Here is a 15,403-nt window from a genome sequence, read left to right as displayed (position 1 = left end):
GCGCTGTGTTTTATACGTTACCAGTTGATGTCTTTAGATGTCTCTTCTGATGTAGTGTTTTATACAATTAAGCAGTTTTTGGTTTAAAGGAACGATTTTATTTCCTTTCTCACCCATTTACTCAGTTTTCATTTGTGTGACTCTACAGAAGAGTGAAGATGTCCGGGTTTCCCAGGCGTCTGTACTTGTGGGCTCATGGAGCATAGGTGACATGCATGGTGTTTCCATCTCCACTGAGCAGCGGCTCCCTGGATACTACGCTGGGGTTTGTTTTTTTGCTGAGAGCCGCCACATGTTAAATGCTTTTTCTGTGACTCCTCCTGAAGGAACACTGTATACTGTACTGGAGCAAATGAGGCTTTTCTTCAACTTCCCGGCTTGGACTTTGCATGTAGCATTTCCATTCCTTACGCAGATGAATGAGTTCTTTTTTCCCCTACTGTTAGGGCCTTGCCTTGTGGAGAGGAACCGGGTGGTGAAGGGGAAATATTTTGAGACTTTGTCTGGTTTTACTAGGGAGTTTGTGAGACTTGGATTTTCAAATGTTCAGTGTATACCTTTCCTAAATCTGGGTGCAACCTAGTTAAGTGCTGAAGACCTAGTGGATGGCGTGTTTTGAGGCCCTGGGAGAGAAACGAGCCAAACTGAAGTTTTGTGGAAAGTGCGTGGAGCGGGACATTGCAAAGCCCGGGTCCTGGGCCTGCTAATGAAAAGTGCAGTGTTGTTGCCTCATTCTTTTGTGCACAACTGTACAAGACTGCACCAAGCAGAGGTGCGTGTAGGTAGTGTGGGCAGCGGGCTGGGGTTCGTTCAGTGAGGGCAGCCCGGGGATGGCTCCTTGTGGCCGTGGAGCTCAGTTCCCCTTGTCTTCTGATGGTTCTGTTCTCTCACTCTAGTGAGAGTGAGTCTAGTGTTTAGAAGTACTTTTCAAACAGGGTCCCTGAATGTGAAACCACCTACTTTATTTGCTGTTCAGTTAAAGAAACAGGGACCTATTCTGACAATACAGGGAGAAGTAGCTAATATAGCACGTGAGTCCCTGTGCCGAGTACATACTAAGGTAAAAGATCGTATATTGTGTACTTCATGGGTGGCTTAAAGGACCTTCAAAGGCAGCTTCAAGCAATTTTGATGTTTAATTGACTTCAGAATAAGATGCAACTCTAGTTAGTGTCTTTGTTTCTCAGTTTCATCATCTATAAAAGGAGTTGGTATAAGATGATCATTCACAGCTTTTCCACCCATAGTTGTGATATTAGAAGATAAAAATCAAACGTAATATATTTGCAAGAGACACAAGACCACCAAGTAGGCTATTTGTCCCTGTCCAACAGCAGAGCGATTTTAGAAGACAGGGAGTTAGTCGTATCTGACGTTTCCTGCTGTGGGAATGAGCAGTCTTGTTTGCGGAGAGTACAGTGCTGTTCTTTAGAGTGGTTAGTAGACCAGACAGAAATAAATGCTCCTTCTGAATTTGCTACCTGAGTGAATTAGCCCGGCTCGGAGCAATGGCAGGGGGCGTCGCACTGCCGTCCCTTTCAGAGACGCAGCTTCTCAAATAGCTGAAGGGCAACCAGTCATTCTAAGTCAGCCCAGTTCTTACTGAATCTTACTGATTATCTGCGCCTTTGTGTTATCGTCTGACTTAGAAGCTTGGTGTCTTAAGTTGTTTAATGGGTCAGACGTTTTTTGACAATTCGGCTACCCTCACAATAGGGGTAACAGCCTGACTCTTCTGAACGTTTTAGAGCAACACAATTTGTGGTGGTGCTGGCCTCATCACGCCAGCTGTGGTGTGTGTACCTCGTGTTGGTATTTCATTTGGGCTCGTTGGGGCTTCACTTTTATAAGTGGCCAGATAACTTGGCCTAAGTTAATTGGCAGAAGGAGTAATGTTCCTGGTTAAACCTGGGCAAGTTTGGCACAAAAGCAACTTTTTAATTCACGGATGTTTGATACACTAAGGGAGTGACTTTGTTGGTAAGTTATTTTCAGACCCTGGGCCACAGCTGCTCTGCGGTTGTGGGAAGACTGCACAGGCTGTCAGTAGTAACTCAGAATCAATTCGAAGGGTGCAGTACCTACAGGGTTCTCCTTTCCCCAGATGTATTTAGCAGGTAGCTGATGGTAGAAATCAGAAACGTGTAATGCCTGAAAACTGGATTGGGAGCGATACCCAGTCGTACAGCAAGGATCTCCGTCATGGGGGAAATGGTGCCGTTCAGGAAGAAGGAGGCCTCGATTTCCAAAGTGACTTTTCTCACGGGGAGCATTTATTGAGCAGATACAGTTTACTATACTGTTTAAGTTGCTGGGGACTTTAAGAGACATAAGACATCTCCCCTCCCCTCAGGGGGCTCGTTAACTCGTATAAAAGGACTGGCGTGTTTGGACCTTTCTGTACGTGGCTTCTCAGGAACGAACTACTCATTACCGCCAGAAGAAAGCCTGTCAGGTATCATGAATAGTCTGAACTATTAATGGTCTTAACTACAGTTTTGGCCTCCTTAATAAGGTAGGCATGAAAGTTTCTTCTCTCTCCCAACACTTGGCCAGCACAGTGGTATTGACGGTTGGTGATGAGTGACAGAGAGCTTCCAATCTCATTGTGTCTTCTTTCTCTTTTCTTCCGACAGACAGAACAGCACCAGCCTCTTTGTAAAGGGGAACGCTATTTCTTTACAGGAATTTGGTGGCGAGGTCTAGAGAAGCCATTGAAGAGAGACACTTAAAAGGGAATCAGAGCAGTGATAAAAGAGTACTGATTGCCACAAAGAGGACTACTAAGAATTGCCTTTTTGTGGAGAGAACTTAGGACAGAAACACGTAGGAGAAAGGAGCCGACGCTGGGTCTCAAGTTCTGGGTGCGACTTTCCCCCAGAGAGGAGCTGTCACTGGCTTCACCCTCTGTGCACAGGCAGGGTGACCGGGATTTCTCCTTCAGCTCCTAAGAGGGATCAAGATATTAACAGTAACATCAAACCCAGTGAGACTGGTCAGTTTGCAAGGCTTAGCCTCTGAGGAGCATCTGAGACAGGCTTTGGACCTTCCTGTCTTCAGAAGAACTGACTGGAGAGATGAGATACAAGGAGGTGAGAAAGGTTTTGGGCTTCCTTGAGCTGCGGTGCTAAGGAAGGAGGACAGAGCAGAAGACACTGACATCCAAGCCTGTGCTTTGGCTTGTTGGAGGCTCCCTGCACTTCACTCGAGGTGTAGATGGCGGAGTCTTCTGGTGGGGCTGCGTCCTCCTGGTGGTTTTCTTGGCCTGTTGGTCAGGTTCTGCTGGGTGCTGGCAGCTCCTTTGGTTGGGCCGTTTGCCCACTTGTGTTAGGCCTGGTGGGTGATGTTACTGGCCTGAGCCCAGGTGGGAAAAGTGTCCAGGTGGAAGAGGCTAATTCCCCATGTATTGATGGCCACCATCACTATCACCAGGCCAATGACATTGACCCCCAGACCAGCTTTCACCTGCAGGACACAAACCAGCACAGCCTAGTCACCCCGAGCAGGCAGCTGCACGGATCCCCATGAGCTCCCCTGCCTGAGCCTCAGCCCTGACATGATCACAGCCCCCCTGCTTGGCCTGGTGTGTTCCAGTCACTGCCAGGGGTGCTCTGGTGGTGACTTGTAGGGGCACAGGACTTGGGAGGACCGGCGAGCAGGGAGGGCGTGGGGCTGGGAGAGGACTGTTGGAATCACCCCACCTTGTAGCACTCTCCCCAACACACGGAGGCCTAGAAGGTGTGTGCCTGGAACACCAGATCCTGGAATGTAAGTTACACTAAAAAGGGGTCCTGTGGCTCCGTGATAGGGAAATTGTTCATCAGAGTTAAACAGAGCTCTTTAAAGCAGGAACCTCTCAGAGCCTTTAATGTGCTGACTTGTAGGAGAGGTTATCTTCTGTGAAGCTTTGCTGCTGTTCCCTTTGACCCCCAGGAAACAGCTCATGGACATGGCGAGGCTGGGGTTCACCTGGGGAGACGGGTCCGCTGCCTCTGCTTCCGCAGGAAGGCAGCACAGCTGCCCTGGCTGGCGTGGGCCTGTGCTGCTTTCTGCAGGGGATGTCACCCCCACGACCCCGACCCCCTCTGTTTCTGCATGGCACTGACACTCGCAGGCGGAAGGGCGACGTGAGGGATGACGGATGGCAGAGCCAGGGCCGCTTGGAAAAATGTTCAGCAAGGATGGCTGGCGTCCTGCCGGCTAATGACCAAGTATAGAGAGTGTCACCACCGCAAGTCCACTGGCTGGGATTAAGTTGGGAAAGTTGTGAGGGAAAAATGAATGTTAGGAAGTTGTTCCAAGCAGATGACTAGATGTGTCGCCTTTCTGCCTCCGGCCTGAGGCTTGGACTTATTAATCATCCTGGCCCCTGGGCCTTTTGAGGTGGAGAACTGCCCGTGTTTCCTAGCAGGTGAGAGGATGCAGATTCTGAAGGAGTTAAACTAAGGTCGTTTAGAGCACCTAGCTTAACCTCCTCACTTAACTGGTGAGGAAAGTGAAGTCCTGAGCCAGTGCCAGGCTGGGAACAGAACCCAGGACCGGCTCACTGCTTGTCATCTGGTGCCTCTAAAAATTACTGCCTCTGATCACCTGACCAGGGTGGAAGGCTGGGGTGAATGGTGGGAGCACACGGCAGAGGGGGGGGGGTGTTGTGGGGACTTGAGAGTTGGGGCAGAGCTCCGTATGAGCAGGCTGAGGGTTCTGCAGCAAGATAAAGGGGACAGAGGGGTGGCCAGGACCCCCCTTCCCTGAAGAAATTCAGATGACTTAGGTGAGCAGTTTGAAAGTAGAAAGGATCTGAGTATCTGCCACCAGCTTGACACTCTTTCTTCCTTTTCTCCATTTGATATTTACAGGGCTGCTGAGAACAAGTTTGGATTTGAGTGAGAAATAGTTTGGATTCCCTCAGCCAGGGGGAATGGGCCCTGTTTGAGTCAGCCAGGCCCCAGTTACTTGAATTTGTTTTTTCGTCCCTCCCCAACCCCGTCAGCCTGGGTATGAAGAAGCTTAGCAGGGAGGAGTGGAGAGTGGATGTGCCCAGCACTAAAATCAGCGGCAAAATGTCTCCTCAAAGCCATCTTTTGTGAGCTTAGCTGAAAGCTGAGGCGTGAGCTGTGGATGCTTCATTTTGTCATTGTTGCTTTGGGGGTTTCTTGCTTCAGGGAGAGAGTAGAACAGAAGGTCCCTGTGCTCACAAAATATTTTTCACCTGAGGTTCATACAGTTTCTCACACTTAACCGTCTGTGAATAAACCAGCACTGCTCTGAATGAATATCCTCAGAGTCCAGTGACGAAACTGAGGCAAAGACTTGAACAAGCTCTCACCTGGAACCGGGTCACATCCTGTATCCGGCCTGGCTTTCTCTGTATACCCACTTTTTCCCAGGAAAGGGTTGGGGAGCACATTATTGCTATTCTTGGTGCTTGTGGACCAGACAAAAACCTTTCACCAGGCCCAGTCTTTGCCACGCTAGACTGAGCGTTGACAGATCAGGGACACTGCTTACAAAATAATACACTTCAGGAGAAGGCAGTGGAGCCAGCCATCCTTGCCCTCAGGGTGGGGGAGGGGGGCTGGCAGGAAAAGGACGCCAGACTCACCATGTCTTTGATCTGACAGTGCCCGTAGCTGAAGACGATGGCGTTGGGGGGGTTGCCCACAGGCAGCATCACTGCAAAGGAGATGCACATGGTGACAGGGATCAGGGTGTAGAGTGGATTTATGTGCAGCGTTTCCGACTAGGAGAAGAGAGAATTCACAGAAACATGAGCGTTGAGATTAGACTTGCATTTCCTGTGCTTACCATCATGAATGTGCTTTAAATGATGGCTTGGTGTTGGCTGACCTTGGCTGGATGCCATGTGCTGGGGGTAGGTAAATCACTGCCCTCAAAAGCACGCAGCGCCGCCTACTCAGCGGGGCTCTGCTGCTCACTCACTTCCCCTGGAAACATGGCCTCTGAGCTCCTTCCTAGAAGGTATGTTTCATTTCTTGGTGCTGGTCTAAGGAAGTAGTTTTACAATTTTATTCTTTAGCTGAGAAATTCTTCAAACACATGTCTCATGAATAAGCTGCTTTGATTGAAATAGACATCTCTCACTTTCGGGGTGCAGAACTAAGGTTTTTTTTTTCCCTAGGTAAGATAATTGCCTTCCCTATATGGGATTTGAGCCTGTGGTCTTGCCCTCAGTGTTGCCAGGTTTTCACTAAGTGCATTCCCATGCTCACACAAGCAGGGTGATGGAGAAGTTGGAGGGAGACATCTGAGCAGGGAGCTGAGATTGGCTGGGAAGGGTCTGGGGTTAGAAGGAGCAGGAAGAGATTATTTTGTTGGTGATGAGGAGGACCCTTCCTTTTATTGGTCCCACCACACGGACTTGTCTTGTGTGTTACCTTTGGGGCTGCTTAGCCAAGCTGAGATTTGGCAGTTGCTCCCCTCCCCTATTCCATTAATCACAAGTTGTTCTGACACCGTGGAATGAGGCTGGCACTGCTCACAATTCTCGGAATCTCCTGGACAGAGAAATTGGGTGGAGACGGTGGTGACAGAGCTGCGGTTTTGGTCTCTGCAGCTGAGAGTACTTCTGGGAGCATTTGCCTCCATTTTCTGCAGCTGTTTCCCCTGCCCTCCAGTTAGGTCTTATCTCAGAAGAGAAAGGTTGACAATGACTGTGGGGATTTGGAATCCTAGGGTTTTAAGGTTATTTTGTCCATTCTTGTTTCCATTCAGGGCTGCCCCTAAACTAAGCTTAGTCTTTTGGAAAAGGGTTTCTACAGCTCTATTATTAATTATCTATTTACTTATTAGTTACTACTTGAAAACTTCATTTTTCAAACTGTGGCTTGAACACCAATCAGTGAAGGCTGTGGCAGTGACCAGAGGAGAGAGTGTGGCCATGGAACTATCCCCAGGCCGGGGTCTGCCACTGCCCATTCCTGGGGCAGCCTGCCTGGACATCTGAGCGCCCTGCTCTACTCACCAAGGTGCACAGGATGGGCAGGAAGATGGTGATGGTGGCTGGGTTGCTCACAAACTCTGTGACAATGGACACCAGGATGCAGGCCAGCAGGGTGACGGCCCATGGTGGGAGACTACTCAGGGACAACATCTGGTGTCCAATCCACGTGGAGAGGCCAGAGCTCTGCAGGAAGACAAGGTGATGTGGTAAGGAGAGAGGAGGAAGAGCACACTCCGGTGGAATCCTCAGCCTCCAGGAGGCCCAGGTCGGGGGCGGGAAGGGACCACCAGAAGCCATCTAATTTGCCTCCCTACTTTCAGGCAGACTGGACCTACAGACATTCCTGATTTTATGATTAGATCACTTTTGTAGCCCAGAACTTTTTTTTTAAATGATTGTACAACATTGTCCCAGGTTTCCTGGGCAGTCTTTACAGGGCATGGAGAACCACCCACTCTAACTGCTGCGGTCCGTCTTAGCACGGTGATGACTCGGCTGGGACTGGAGACCTTTGGGGCGATCAGCCCCTCCACTTCAAATTCATTACTCTTCCTCTAGCCTCTGACACTCTCCCTCTTTGCATTCAGTCAGTACACAGACTGCCAAGTGTAATCCTTAATTCTGCTTTTTGAAATCTGTTCCTCTTATTTTATTACCCATGAAAGGGAAAAATTATCAACATCTTTGGATGGTGACATCTTCTGGTTTGGGGGATGTGAGTGGGCAGGGCTGGACATTTGGAGTTTCATATGAGTAACGAAGGAGAGAGGGAGTGAGTCTATCTTCATTTAGTGGGGAAGGTGCCACCTCTCTGGCCTATAAACATAGTCATCCAGTATCAACCTGCTTTAGGTTCAAGTGTCATCATGGATCTATGATTGCCCATATTTTTTGACGACACGATATAAAGGCATCTTGCCATTCTTGAACCCTATCCACCAGCAACATATCAACTCAAATAAATGAATATTCCCACTTGAAGTAATTCATTTGGTTGGAAGATGTTCATCTGCCAATGATATGGTCTCTCCCCCTCCCCTAAAAATGAAGGGCATAGTTGAGTTTTTGTTCTAAAAAACCCCATGTTGCCATATGCATTCTCAGGCTCTCCCACTCCTCTCCTCTCCCTTCTCTGGTTGACATGTTCTGGCTTTTCCCCTACAGACTGCAGACGCAGTAAAGGCCTGGGGAGCAGGCCAGGAGGCCAGGTGAGACATTTTATGATTCAAGCTGTAAGCCCTGCTCGTGCTTTACTGTTAAAGTCAGCCTCACTGCGTTGTCAGTGGGCTACCTTCTCTCCTCATTTCCAAGTTCATCAAAAGCTCATCTGATCTCCACAGCACCCTGGCCACTTCACGGCAGGCTCACAGACAACTGATGACCAAAGGACTTCTCAGTTCTCTGTTGAAGCCATTTTTACCTCGGAGCACTTTCTTTTTTCTCAAGTGATTGAGAGCGATAAATCCAATATGTGGGAACCACTTCAATTAATGGTTGGTTCAGAGCCTCAAGGCCTACGGGAGGTCTGTAATTGTTGTCTCTTGTGACACATTAAACTTTGCTCACTGGACAAAGACAGGGGAGGGAGAGCAGTTAGCTGAGTGGAAACTGTTTCATAAAGAAATGGAGTTTTACTTATGTTATCCAAATAGTACTTGTTAGTAAAGTGAAATAACTTAATGGCAATTATTTTTTTTCAGAAGAACTAGTTTATCATTTGAAATAAACTGATAAATTAGACTGCACAGTTTAAAAAAAAACACAACAAAGGAAATCTTGCTTTTTTAAACCCTTGGTATGAAAACGTTTTTCATTGGATTTTTCCTCACTAAAGTTAAGACTGAAATTATTTCAGATTCAGTAGGAATCACTTGTACTTAAATTATTAAGTTGGTAGAGTCCATAGGTTTTACAACTATACATGCACAATTTTGGTTAAAAAAAAAAGATCTTGCCAGGCTGGGCTCAGAGGCCAAAACTAACCATTGAAATTCAACAAAGATAAATATGATATTGTGAACTTGGAATTAGAAATATTGACAGCATATATACAGGATTGGTTGAAGGACCTGAAGCTTAGTGGCTAACAATGAGAAAAATGAAGGGTTTTAGTTAACTGCAACTTCAGTATAAACACTGACATGAGTGCCAGTGAAGCCTTATAAAAGCTTCCATGAAAATGCAGACTGGGGCTTGGGTAATTACTCTACAGTAGGCTGACCACCCCTGGACCATGTCTGACCAAGGGCAGAGCGTAGTGAGTCCTAACAAGAGGGACCAGCATGGTAAGGGGTCACTGTGACAAATGGTTAAAGGGACTAGGGAGTGTTAGGTGGAAAAGAAGACCTAGGGGGACCTAATAACTGTATTATTTTAATCATTATTACTGAGGAGCGGGTTCCCAAGGAGAAGGCCTGAAGACCTGAGCTGAAAGTAAAAACAGCTGTTCTCTGTTGGCTGAGCAGGGCATGCCCTGTCACTGGAGGTGTTCAAGCTGGGGGCTTCGTGGGGGGGAATCTCTCATCGGGTGGGAGATGGGACTCAATGTCCTCCATGTTCCTTCCAAGTGGAGGGTTCTGTGACCTCACTGATGATGCAGATAGCATGTAGGCCCACAATGAACGGGCGAACAAAAGTGAGCCAAGTTCAGAATGGCCTAATGTACACAGAGCAGGCGGAGAAAGAAAATGGTGACAACCTTAACCTGACTGAGTCTTAGGGTTGTTTCTATTTCAGGAGGGGCTAACACGCTAGGAAATTCAACTATTTCCCATCAGCCCCCTTTGAAAGACCTCATCCCAAATCCTCCCAATCAGGAAATCAGGGGACACTTACATCCGCTTTAGCATGTATTTGCCAAAGGGGCTCAATATATGCCTTCGGGCTGACGGAGAGGCAATTTGCTGTTGGTCAATCTGAGGCATTTCTGGGCCCTTACAGACACAACCGTCACCACTGTCAAAACCCCAGAAGAAGATGGCTACAGAATCTAAGGTCTTTTGCTTGTAGCAGTGTGGGCCCATAAGTGAGGTGTGAATGCCTGTGTGTGGTGACTGGCACAGCTGATCTGTATCTGTTCCCAGTAGTGCCAGCTTAGAAGCTCAAGGGGGGACAGGCTATCCATCCTTGGCTGTACTGTTTCCCTTCCCAGAGACTTGGGCAAACATTAACCTCTCCCTCAGTGCCTTTGCATCTTTCCTCCCAGAAGCATGATAATTCATTAGGTAAAGCTGCTAGGAAAATTATTTGGCCAAGTAAGAACAGATTCAGGGGTTACCTTGCTGCCAGAAGCTAGAGCATAGCCTCCTCCCACCAGAATGACAATCTCCCAGGGCATGGTCTTCTGGAAGTCCTTCCACGTGATGATGGGCTCCATCCCCAGTGAGGGCTCCTGGTCCTCCCCTGGATCACAGGTAGACAGGGAGGTGGAGCCAGGTGAACGTAATGGGTCTGGTTTGTGGAGATAGGGGTCTAATGGATGAACCGGATGATCTGGGAAGATGCTCTGCTATTCTAGGGTAGAACCGGGGGGGCTTCGGTAAGGCTCCTTCTGAAAATTCTGACTTGGACCATTATTTGACTAGAGCCAGCCCCAACCTCTTCCCTTGAACTCCTCTCACCATCATTCTTTTTCCCAAAGCAAGGCTTCTTGGCTGGAATCAGGAAGAGGAGGAAGCCAAGGAAGACAGAGACTGTGGCGTCAGTGCGATAGCCCTTCCTGGCAAAGAGACAAGAGAGCTGGAGGAGGAGGGTCGGGAAGCCTCGGGGTAGCACCCTGCCTCGCACAGTCTGAGCACAGTGCCTCTCTTTAGGACCCAGTCTGGGGGACGTCGCCCTTCCTTCTTGCCAGCTGCTGTCGTGCTATCCAGTGGTAGATTTAATGGGCAACAGTTCATGTCCAGAGGCAGGGCCCGGCCAGGGCAGATGTCTTAGTGTGACTTTATGGGCCTATCAGGAGGAGTGATCAGGAGTTCTTCAGATGAAGAAGAAGAGAAAACGGCGAGCCTTCTTTTAGGGGTGGGTCATAAGCTGGTGCTGAGAGCTTGTGGCCTGTGGCCCTGGCCCTCTGGGGGGTATGCAGGGAGGCCCAGGAGCCTGCACTGGCCTCTCCCCACACAGGCTCCAGCTGCCGTGGCCGTCATCTTCACAGGTGGTGGTTTACTTTACAGACATTTCTCCTTTAACTCTCGTAACAACTACGAGATAACTGAGGTCCCCAGAGCTTCAGTGACAAGACCAAGGTCACGTGGCTGCTGGGTGGCAGCACCTGATCCCAATCCCAGACTCAGACGCCAAAGACTGTTTTCTTCCTGACTCCACCCTGCAGCTTCCTGAAAAGAGGGGACTTTCAAGAGAACAGAGCGCTTCCTGGGTTCATGACTGCCCGGAAGAGCCTAGGAGGGGACCCCCGTGGGTCCTGCCGGAAGAGTTAGGGTGAGGGCTTGTTCTCAGAGACGACATCACTTACTTTTCAAAGAAGGAATCCCAGCCGGGAACAAAGCCAGGCTCCCGAGTAAACCACAGCACCGTCATCAGGATGAAGAAAAACCCAGTCACCATTTCCGGGTAGCTGTAAGATAAAACAGAAGGGCCCGCTCCGGGAGTTGGGAGATTGCTGTGAGCTTTTCACTTTGCCCTGGGACGCTCCTGCATTCTGAGCTCCGGGACCGGAGACGTAACATGCAGTTACTGCTTGACCACCTGGACGTGGATGGTAGCAACGGGGAAGGGTGGCCCCTCGAGTCTGGGCCAGCTTGACTTTGGCATCAAATAGCACCTCCAAATGCCTGAGGAAAGCTCACCCAGCTCGAGGGCCGCTGCTGTGCGCCGCCCGCCTGCCGCCCGCCCGTGGAGGGAGGGCCCGTGAGTGGCTGCCTCTTACCTGATGGCTCCCAGCTTTTCATATTCCACTCGGATCCTCTTCTCTGACAGTTCTTCCCTTTTGGTCTTCTTCTTCTTGCTCAGGGAGCAGGTCTCTTTAAAACTGAGAAAGGAGAATGAGCAAAATAGTCAGGGAAGCACACTCCTGAGGCCCAGAGCCGATGGTCTTCGGCAAATACTAACTCCTGGCGGGCTGTGGTCCCTCGTCTCCCTGCCCTCCCACCTGTCATCCGACTTCATCTACCAGAGCGCGCAGCCTCGTCAGCCTGCCCCCTAGCCTTCCGGGTGCGTGCGTCTGGGCAGGCCCCTGCTACTTCCACGTGCAGTCGTGTCTCCGGGATTTGCGTGAGTGTACTTATGTAGGTTGTTTCTACACACTCGTCCTTTACATAAGTGAGAGTCAGTGTGACGTGGCATATGTCTGCAGATGCTTATTTATTTGTGTGTTGCACGTGGTGTGTGTGTGTATCTGTCTAGAGACAAGGCTGGTCTGGGGTAAAAGTGGGTGTTGTTTTCAATCAGTAACAGTGGAGGCATTGAAGTATACAGCTGTTGTTGGTTTGCCAAGTGTGTCTGAGTTTTTTTTTTTTCCCCAATGTCGGCTCAGAGAACATTCCCTGAGCAATGGGAATGTTGGGTTCCATGGACTAATAGCAAAGCGTCATATATACTTTCCCTTTATATGTTATAAGCTGACCAAATTTGAAGCATATGGTAATGAAAAGAAGGCTGGCTAAGCAGATGAATATTAGAGATAATACTGCAAGAGGAATGTCTAACATTATTTTGAGGGTCAGGAACATACTTCATATAACTACTAAGTATAAATCAGCCATGTCTATAAAAGTAAGCCTAGGGCAACTTCTACTTGGAATCATTTCTTTAGAAATTAGTTCAAATTATATGCTTTGAGAGAAGTGAAACCACATTAAATACTCCAATTCAGACTCTTTTGTGAATCCAGGACTTCCTCTAACCAGTTAGTTGAAATTAAGAACATTTCATCGTCAAGCTCAGAGTGAAGTGAGGGGTCCATGGATGTTTAAAGTGTCTAGAAAAGGTGATGCCTAGCTCATCTAGACCCCTGCGTTCTCCTCGGGGCATCCTCTGTGGTTCCTTGGCAGCCCCCCATAGAGTGGTGCCCTCCAGGGCTTGGGCCGAGGCCCTGGGTGGACAGGAGGGCCTCAGTGTCTTGCTGGCAGGGCCCTGAGACTCACTTGCAGCCCAGGAACAGCCAGTGCATCCAGAACCAGCTGACCACCAGCATGATGAGGGAGATGGGGAGGCTGAAGAGGAACCAGGTGCCGAAGTTGACCACTTCTGCAGCTGGGTACTGGCTGCAGGGGAAAGAACCAGGTCAGTGATTAGAAAAGTGTGGGTTTCCCTGTGGTATTTTGTGGGTAATAAGCTAAATGCTCTTTAAGAAGACAGCAGAGCTAATGGTAGAGATAATGATAAAAATATGGCAAAACATTACCTTGAACTCACTTGACAGCTTAGCAGCTGTACCCAGCCCAGCCAAGAATTATGAAATAAAGCAAAAAAAGGCATCCAAGCAACCAAAATTGATATCCCTGAAGTGTATCTACTTTGCACTCAGGAGAATCTCTCCAAATCCCTTTAATTTATGTAAAGATTCTGATAAGTTTACTCATCTGGTTTTCAAGACAGCAGAGAAGGGAGAGGGCAATCTGCTGCACTTTGTTTATAAAGTCATCAAAGGAATGTGAGTTTTGATGGGGGGACACAAGGCATCACTTCTGGAAAACTCTGGTCTCTAAGAAGCACATGAAGGTTCCAGATGTTAACGGTGCCTATTGGAGAACCATGACTTGGAATCTCCAAATCTTTGATCAACATCCGCTGCTGTCCTAGGGGTCCAGGGAGGTTATCCAGAGGATCCCCATTCATCACTGAGCAGAGCTGTGGCCCCAGCCCAGGTGCTGTTTCCTGGGGAGCCAGAATGAACCACGTGTGAGCCATGACTTTAGCCTAAACAAGGCCTTGGGCCCTTCCTGTTGGGGCTGGGCACGGAGCTCCTCAAAGGTAGCTGCAGACTCTGCCCCTCTTTTCACACTAGGCTCTACATGGAAAACGAGAGAAAGACCAAGAGCAGGATCCCCCGCAGAGAGAACGCAAGAGAGAATGCAATGTTTAATCTGTCGTCACAGGGACATCTACTTCTTTTGCACAGTGACCTGGTCATGGACTTACCTTTAGGAACATTTGTGCACCTCTTGGAGAAGTTGTAAGAGCTTGTGCCCTCCCAAAAGGCCAGAGTGGGTCACTGATAGTGGACATTGGGAAGAAGGGCTTTTGGAGCCAGAAGGATACCAGAGGGTAGAAACCAATCGGCAACTCTATGGGCTGCCCTGGGCTAACAGGCATGAAGTCTGTCGCATCATCTCTTCTCTGTACCTAGGAGCCCAGGCTAGGCTGGGCTCCTGGACCCAGGAAAAGGGGTGGACTTTAAGAACTGATTAAATAGGCTTTTGTGGTTGAATGTGAAGGCCTAGTACCATTTATAGAATTTTTAAAAGTGAGAATATATATACTTAGTGTATCAACTAATTTGTAGATTCTCACACACAGCCAGATGAACTCTGGGGTGGTCTGTTCACCAATGCCAAGAAAAACAGCATGGTGGCACTTTCAGGCCAGTGGGGATCCAGGGAGCCCACCTTCCTTTCATAGAATCCCTATTGTCCAAGTAAACCACAGTTCTGACTAAATATACCATTTTACCACCCAAGAAATAGACTAAAAGAATATGAACTGGCCCAATCACAAAGGGGACCAGAAATTAAAGAACAGAAACTCAGAGCTGAGACAGAACATTGTGGTGTGAGGAGCTCAGATCCTGGGGAATTCAGTCGTAAGCTTTGACTGAGCCTTCCTCTTCCCACATCCTTCCTCCTTTCCTCCCCTTTTCCTTCCTTCTTCCCTTCCTTCTCTCCTTCCTTTTCTGGCTGAAATGAGAAGTGTGTTTCTCCCCTGTCCTTGATCAGTTTCTTCACTTCCTGCCCTGGACTCCACCCTTCTTGTCTTCCCAGTGATGTCACCGTAAGTCATCCCCTGTCCCCCAGATCTCTAATCGTCCTCTCATCTGACTCATTCTAAATGTCTTCTATCATAAAAACCCCTTCTTGACTCCACTCTCCCTTTATTATCACCCCATAGCTCTCCTCTTCACAGCCACCTCTCCGTTTCCCCACCTCCATCTTACTCCTCAGCCTACTGAAATGTGGCTTCTTTTCCAATCATTTGACCAAACTGCTCTTGCCTAGGTCACCAGTAACCTCCGTGTCACCAAATCTAATGGATAATTTTTGTTTTTATTTTGCTTGATCATTCATCAACTTTAAACAATATGGACCACGTTATTCCCTTGGGTAGAATGACACCAGATCTTCCTCCCCCCTGTCTGCTACTGCTTTATTCTCCCTTTTGTAGTCAGTCTACTTTAAATGTTTGTGCTGAATGTTTACCCCTCCTGCTCCACTTACTCTGTGTGTTCTCCCTGAGTAATCTCCATCACCCCGATGGCTTCAGTTTCCATAT

General features: G+C 48.5%; 1 protein-coding gene and 1 long non-coding RNA gene across 2 annotated transcripts in view; one reads left to right on the top strand and one right to left on the bottom strand.

The window, feature by feature from the left end:
* Nucleotides 1-2,251: 2,251 nt before the first annotated feature.
* Nucleotides 2,252-15,403, bottom strand: part of SLC13A4 (solute carrier family 13 member 4) — a 39,104-nt gene continuing 25,952 nt past the window's right edge. Inside the window, exons 9-16 of the mRNA XM_006213103.4 lie at nt 13,060-13,179; nt 11,844-11,945; nt 11,430-11,531; nt 10,582-10,679; nt 10,239-10,363; nt 6,983-7,144; nt 5,603-5,740; nt 2,252-3,465 (exon numbers count right to left, since the gene is read on the bottom strand). Coding sequence (XP_006213165.2) covers nt 3,328-3,465; nt 5,603-5,740; nt 6,983-7,144; nt 10,239-10,363; nt 10,582-10,679; nt 11,430-11,531; nt 11,844-11,945; nt 13,060-13,179 — 985 coding nt within the window. The 3' untranslated portion in view covers nt 2,252-3,327. The remainder of the gene's footprint in view (nt 3,466-5,602; nt 5,741-6,982; nt 7,145-10,238; nt 10,364-10,581; nt 10,680-11,429; nt 11,532-11,843; nt 11,946-13,059; nt 13,180-15,403) is intronic.
* LOC140697320 (uncharacterized) lies at nt 5,920-7,946 on the top strand. Its single transcript, XR_012074241.1, has 2 exons — nt 5,920-5,979; nt 6,811-7,946. It is a non-coding gene; the product is annotated as an uncharacterized lncRNA (long non-coding RNA).

Source organism: Vicugna pacos, chromosome 7, assembly GCF_048564905.1.
Source record: "Vicugna pacos chromosome 7, VicPac4, whole genome shotgun sequence".
Lineage (NCBI taxonomy): Eukaryota > Metazoa > Chordata > Mammalia > Artiodactyla > Camelidae > Vicugna > Vicugna pacos.
The sequence above is the reverse complement of the archived record's forward strand: the minus strand, read 5'-3'. Positions and strand labels throughout refer to the sequence as shown.